General features: G+C 52.8%; 1 protein-coding gene across 1 annotated transcript; it reads left to right on the forward strand.

Annotated features, from left to right (window-relative positions):
• The first annotated feature begins 2052 nt into the window (after positions 1–2052).
• LOC146490312 (uncharacterized) lies at positions 2053–5987 on the forward strand. The gene is made up of 2 exons (XM_085153336.1): positions 2053–2121; positions 3522–5987. Exons 1-2 carry the CDS (start codon positions 2053–2055, stop codon positions 5922–5924), a joined length of 2472 nt encoding a protein of 823 aa, XP_085009462.1. The 3' UTR covers positions 5925–5987.
• Positions 5988–6000: the final 13 nt, after the last annotated feature.

Below are 6000 nucleotides of genomic sequence, written 5' to 3' on the forward strand. Positions count from 1 at the left end.
TCTGCCTCTGCAATCGCGTGTCATCCCGTGTTTCCATTGACTTTACATGTAAACCTGACGCTCTGGCCGCCTCTATCGCGTTCGGTGTGAACACACCGTTAGAGCCATTTCGTTCGCGACCGACACATCACTAGAAGCCACATCCGAAGTTCCCTCTGACACCTCTGTCTTTCTAAATATAGGGACAGTAACTGTGTGTGTGTATATGTAAGCTTGGAAAAACTGCAGATGGTAAGATTAAGAGCAACACTATTTTGTCGCTATCCACCATTCTAGAAATTAATCTCATGTAAACAATAACAAGGCACACAGTGTGACGTCAAAAAACAAACAAAAATCAAAAACAGCACACACCTTTGACGTTGTATGAGCAAGTCTGTTTTCCTCGTCCACAAATATATAGTTTTCAAATATCTCCACCCTGCTAAGTTTTTAAAAATCTCAGTTTTCAGTGACCCAAAATGCAGTCTACGTGTGGACGAAAGGCACAAACGCATAGAAAATACCCGTGTACGTAACAATCGTTTTCCCTACTGTATGGAATTTGTTGATTGACAGCAACTGCTGACTATAAAGAGCAGATTCCCAGGCTTCCCCTTTTAAACATTCCCAGGGAATTCTGCACATCATTCATAAGTAATCTGCAGGGAAAGTCAAGAAAGTTTGATTCAGATATGGTAATTCCAGGTTTAACTTGGGTAAGTAGAGAATACATCCACATGTGAATACATGTGATTTGTTCAGTACATGCAACACTTAAAATGTTGGGGTTTTTTTTCTTCAATTTTTCAGTTTTCTACAACCATTTACTCAATATTTACCCATGCTGTGTGATTAGTTGAAGTTATTTTACACTGACGTTTTAGAACATTGGTTATGAAGAACATTAACAGGTGAACATTAGTTACCACAAGTGGAACATTAGCTACCACTAGGGCTGGGTATCGTCACTGATTTCTAGAATCGATTCAATTCCGATTCGATTCAATTTCGGGGAGATTTGGCCTCAGACAAGTCAGAAACATTATAATTCAGATCATGCTTCAGTACATTTCCATATTTTTTTTTATATCTATAAAAGAAAGCTGACACTTGCGAGACTTTATCAAAGGTGTGAGCATCACAGCAGATGCCTTTGTGTCAAAGTAGCTGAGAATAAAACACAGAAAAACATGAAGGTGATTTTCCTGGGATGAAGTGTACTGAGAGAGGGAGAGAGAGCGAGAGGTGCATGAAGTGTGATTTTATCGTGGTGGAAGCAAAACAGCAAAACTAAGAGCGAATTCATGATGATAGTCAATATTGTTTGGAGAGAGATAAAACCTACCTACAGCTTCAGAATCTAGCGCAAAAAATGCGTAAACAGAAAGCACGGACCCGCCAAAACATCAGAATCAGTGAGCTGCCAAATTTCAGCCCCGAGCGTGTCTGTGCCGTTGGGTGAGAAAGGCGACGTCTCACTGATTCTGATCCATTGGCGGGTCCGTACTTTTTGTTTACATCTTAGTGCAGAATCCGTGTACCTGCTCTCATTTACTGTTTTAACTGTTAGGTGGTTGTTTAAATTTTGTGAGGTTTAACCTGACATTCTGGCGTTTCGGGCAAAATAAATTTATATTAAAAAATCAGTTCAGGATTTTAATGAATGGATATCACGTTATCCAAGCTAGAATAGATTTTAATCGATAAATCGATAATCAAAACCCACCCCTAGTTACCACTTGCCTGTTAACCTCAGGCTCCTGGATGTTAAACCCTACTACAGTCAACTGTCTGGGTGTTTGTTTCAGGCAGAACACTGAAGGTTGCAACGCTGCTATTCCTGCAATGGAATAACACCACCACATGTTGTAACAGGAAGAGCCCCCAAATGCAGGATTGAGGCAGGCCACAAAATTTAGAAAAACAAAAAATTTACATCATTGGGCTTTATGCGGAGACCCAAAGACAACATAGACTCCAGAGGGCCGCAAACACTATGGCAAAAAAAAAAAAAAAAAAAAAAAGATCCCAGAAGAATCACGAACACGTTACAAGAAACCAGCTAACAGCATGGTAGACAGGGTTTCAAATATACTGAGGGCTAATCAAGGGGATGAGACACAGCTGGGGAAAAAGAAGGTACAGGTGAAAATAATCAATGACAATGATAGATAACTAAAGCTATGGATAGAGTACAACACACAAAGGACACAACAGGAAATGAAATAACAGGCAAAGATATTATACATTAAGACTAGACTAAAAGATCCAAGGAAACAAAGACTGAATAACTTCACCACAAGTTGAGCCCTCACTGTCTTCTGTAATCTCCAGCAGAAACTAGTGATGTGTCGGCGGCAAACGAAACGACTCTCTCGCACTTTTTTCCCGCGTCACTCCGCATCCGAGCCTTGTGCTTTGCGCTGGAAAGAGGGGGGAGGGCGGTAGTTACACTCGCAGTAGCACAGGAACAGAGCGGGAGAGAGAGAAAGAGAGCCAGGGACAACAACGTCACATTAGAAAGGTATAGTAATCATCCACAACTATTTTCAGTTGCGGATGATAAAGGATTCAGAAAGTTTATTCATGCAGGCCCATATGACAGAGAATGTGCATCTTCTTTTTGTTTTCATAATTTAACCCTGATGCACCCGCCAGGGGGAGAGCGTCGGGGGGGGGGGGGGGATGCGGGTACCCCCACGGAGGGACGGAGGGATGGAATGAGGAGGTCGGGGGGATGCGGGTCCCCCCCCGCGGAGAGACGGAGGGGTGTAATGAGGAGGTCGGGGGGATGCGGGTACCCCACGGAGGGACGGAGGGGTGTAATGAGGAGGTCGGGGTCGCGAGATCCCCCGCGGAGGGGTGTAATGAGGAGGTCGGGGTCGCGAGATCCCCCGCGGAGGGACGGAGGGGTGTAATGAGGAGGTCGGGGTCGCGAGATCCCCCGCGGAGGGACGGAGGGGTGTAATGAGGAGGTCGGGGTCGCGAGTTCCCCCCCCCCCCCCGAGTGGATATGAGAGAGAGAGAGAGAGAGAGAGAGAGAGAGAGTTTGGTCGAGAAACACCCCGGCGAAAGCACAGCGTGTCGCGTGGCGAGACGATAAGAGCGTGAATGGCGGGTACTAAGTGTGTCGGGGTTTGGTTACGGAGGCGGCATCCAGGCGCGGGCTGTACTACAACAACAGCTCTGGCAACAAGGTGCCAACGTGAAAGAAGAAGACGAAGAAGAAGAAGAAGAAGAAGAAGAAGAAGAAGAAGACAATGTCACGCACCAGACCGTGGGAGCCAAAGAGCACAAAGGTCGGTACAGTTGGACCGCTTTCACCGGCGGTGTCATCATCGTCCTCCTCCTCCCGCTCACCATCACCGTCGCCATCGCCAGCGCGTTTGGCGTACGCGGGGTGGGCTGCGGTCGCTCCGTTGTTGCGACCGGCCACGTTTCGTTATCGAGGGCTAGGGGTCGAGGAAGACCAAGAGCAGCAGCAGCAGCAGCAGCAGCAGCAGCAGCAACAAGAGGAGGAGAACTCGGAGGAGGAGGAGGAGGAGGAGGAGGAGGAGGAGGAGCAGCAACAAGAGGAGGAGAACTCGGAGGAGGAAGAGGAGGAGAACTCGGAGGAGGAGCAGCAACAAGAGGAGGAGAACTCGGAGGAGGAGGAGCAGGAGGAAGAGGAGGAGGAGGAGCAGCAGGAGGAAGAGGAGCAAGAGGCCGAGGGGGACGACAACGACACGACGGCCCGAACGCTCGCAGACGAGAAGCGCTACCGGGAGGATCGGGAGGAAGAGACCGAGGAAGAGGAGCAAGAGGCCGAGGGGGACGACAACGACACGACGGCCCGAGCGCTCGCAGACGAGGAGCGCTACCGGGAGGATCGGGAGTCGGACGAAAACGATGAGGCGGCGGACCACCAAGGGTACGCGGACACAGAGGATCAGGGTTGCGAAATGCCGTTGCAACTTTGCCAGGACGGCGGCTCGCAAGGCGAGCCGAAAGGCCGAGACGAAGACGAAGAAGCAGGCGCCGAACCGGGGTGGGGGGCTTCGGAGCTGTGGCAAGAGGACGCCGGCCGTGCTGCAGGTGGCGTTCATGATCTTGGGCGCGATCGCCGCCATGGCGCTGTCGGCGAAACTCGCGATGCAGATGTAGCCGATGATTATGACGAAGAAGAAGAAGAAGAAGAAGAAGAAGAAGAAGAAGAAGAAGAAGAAGAAGAAGAAGAAGAAGAAGACGACGAAGACTATGAAGACAAAGACTGTGGAGGAGGAGGAGGAGAAGAAGAAGAAGAAGAAGAAGAAGAAGAAGACCCGCGAGGACGAGGAGGCCCCACCGAAGAGGCCGTGGCGGCGGCGCGAGACGAGGCCTCCTCGTTCATGGCCTACTTCCCGCCGGAGATCGAGGACTCGGTGATCGCCATGACCAACCTGGAAGCGGACAGGCGCAGGCCCGCCATCGACGGATGGAAACCCATGGGTCGCGTCGAGTTCCGAGCGTACGTGGGGCTGCTCGTGCTCGCCGGCGTGTACAGGTCCCGGGGAGAGGCCTGCGACAGCCTGTGGGACGCCGAGAGCGGCAGGTCCGTGTTCAGAGCCACGATGCCGCTCAAGACCTTTCGAGCCTACTCGAGCGCGCTGCGCTTCGACGACAGAGAGACCAGACCGGCCAGGCGAGACGATAGCAGCTACGACAAACTGGCCCCCATCAGAGCCGTGTGGGACGAGTGGTGCGCGAGGTTGCCCGCCATGTACCGCCCGGGACCGGAGGTCACCGTCGACGAGAGGCTGGTGCCGTTCAGAGGTACGTGTGTGTGTGTGTGTGTGTGTGTGTGTGTGTGTGGTTACTCACGTCCCCCTTCTCTCTCTCTCTCTCTCTCTCTCTCTCTCTCTCTCTCTCTCTCCCCATCTCTCCCCATCTCTCTCTCTCTCTCTCTCTCTCTCTCTCTCCCCATCTCTCTCTCTCTCTCTCTCTCTCTCTCTCTCTCTCTCTCTCTCTCTCTCTCTCTCTCCCTCCATCTCTCCATCAGGAAGGTGTCCGTTCAGACAGTACATGCCCAGCAAACCAGCCAGGTACGGGATCAAGATATGGGTGGCGTGCGACGCCCGTTCCAGCTACGCGTGGAAGATGCAAGTCTACACCGGCAAGCCCGACAAGCGCGGCCCTCCCGAAAAGCACCTGGCCACTCGTGTGGTCGTGGACCTCACCGAGGGATTGACGCCGGGACGCAACGTCACCTGCGACAACTTTTTCACCTCGCGCGAGCTCGCCGACAGGCTCTATCGCGAAAGAGGCCACACCGTGCTGGGCACTCTGCGATCGAACAGGCCCGAGATCCCCAGAGAGCTGCGCTGCGTCAAGGGCAGGGCCGTGGGCTCCGTCGAATCAGTAGTACTCGGCGGCTGTTCCGCGGGACGAGGAGGAGGAGGACGAGGGCCCGACACGATTATCCTCTCCTACGTGGCAAAGAAGAACAAGAACGTGCTGCTCCTCACCACCGCTCCTCGCTACCATCGCTCCGGTCCCGAGCCCCGGCTTTGCCGCCGCATCGGCGTCAGCAGCAACAGAAGCAGCGACGGCAGAAGCGGCGGCGCAAAACCGCCCTTGGTGCTGCATTACAACCGCACCAAGGGAGGCGTCGACAACCTGGACAAGGTCGTGGGCACGTACAGCTGCAGGAGAAAGACCTGCAGGTGGCCTGTGGCCCTTTTCCACAACATGGTCGACGTGGCGGCCTACAACTCGTTTGTGCTCTGGAGGGAAATTCACCCCGACTGGATGGCGGGCAAGCTCAACAAGCGAAGGCTCTTCCTCGAGCGACTGGGCAAAGCGCTCGCGCGCCCCATGCTCGAAGCCAGGGCGTTAGCGCGAGGAGGAGGAGGAGGAAGAGCCGCGGCCCGAGGTGCTGCCGCCGAGGCCGACGCGGATGCTCGTACTACACGCGCCGCCTCTAATGATAATAACGCTACGGTACCACGCGACTCCTCTCCGGTCAAGAGGCGAAGGTGCCGCGTGTGTCCCAGGAGCAAA

The sequence above is a fragment of the Neolamprologus multifasciatus genome, unplaced genomic scaffold (assembly GCF_963576455.1).
Source record: "Neolamprologus multifasciatus unplaced genomic scaffold, fNeoMul1.2 scaffold_27, whole genome shotgun sequence".
NCBI classification, from domain to species: domain Eukaryota; kingdom Metazoa; phylum Chordata; class Actinopteri; order Cichliformes; family Cichlidae; genus Neolamprologus; species Neolamprologus multifasciatus.

Excerpts from the sequence above, each read along its gene's own strand:
- LOC146490312 (XM_085153336.1), top strand. The coding sequence starts at position 2,053 with ATGGTAGACAGGGTTTCAAATATACTGAGGGCTAATCAAGGGGATGAG. Across the intron at positions 2,122-3,521 it reads CACAGCTGGGGAAAAAGAAG|GAGGAGGAGGAGGAGGAGGA; the intron begins GTACAGGTGAAA and ends GAGGAGGAGGAG.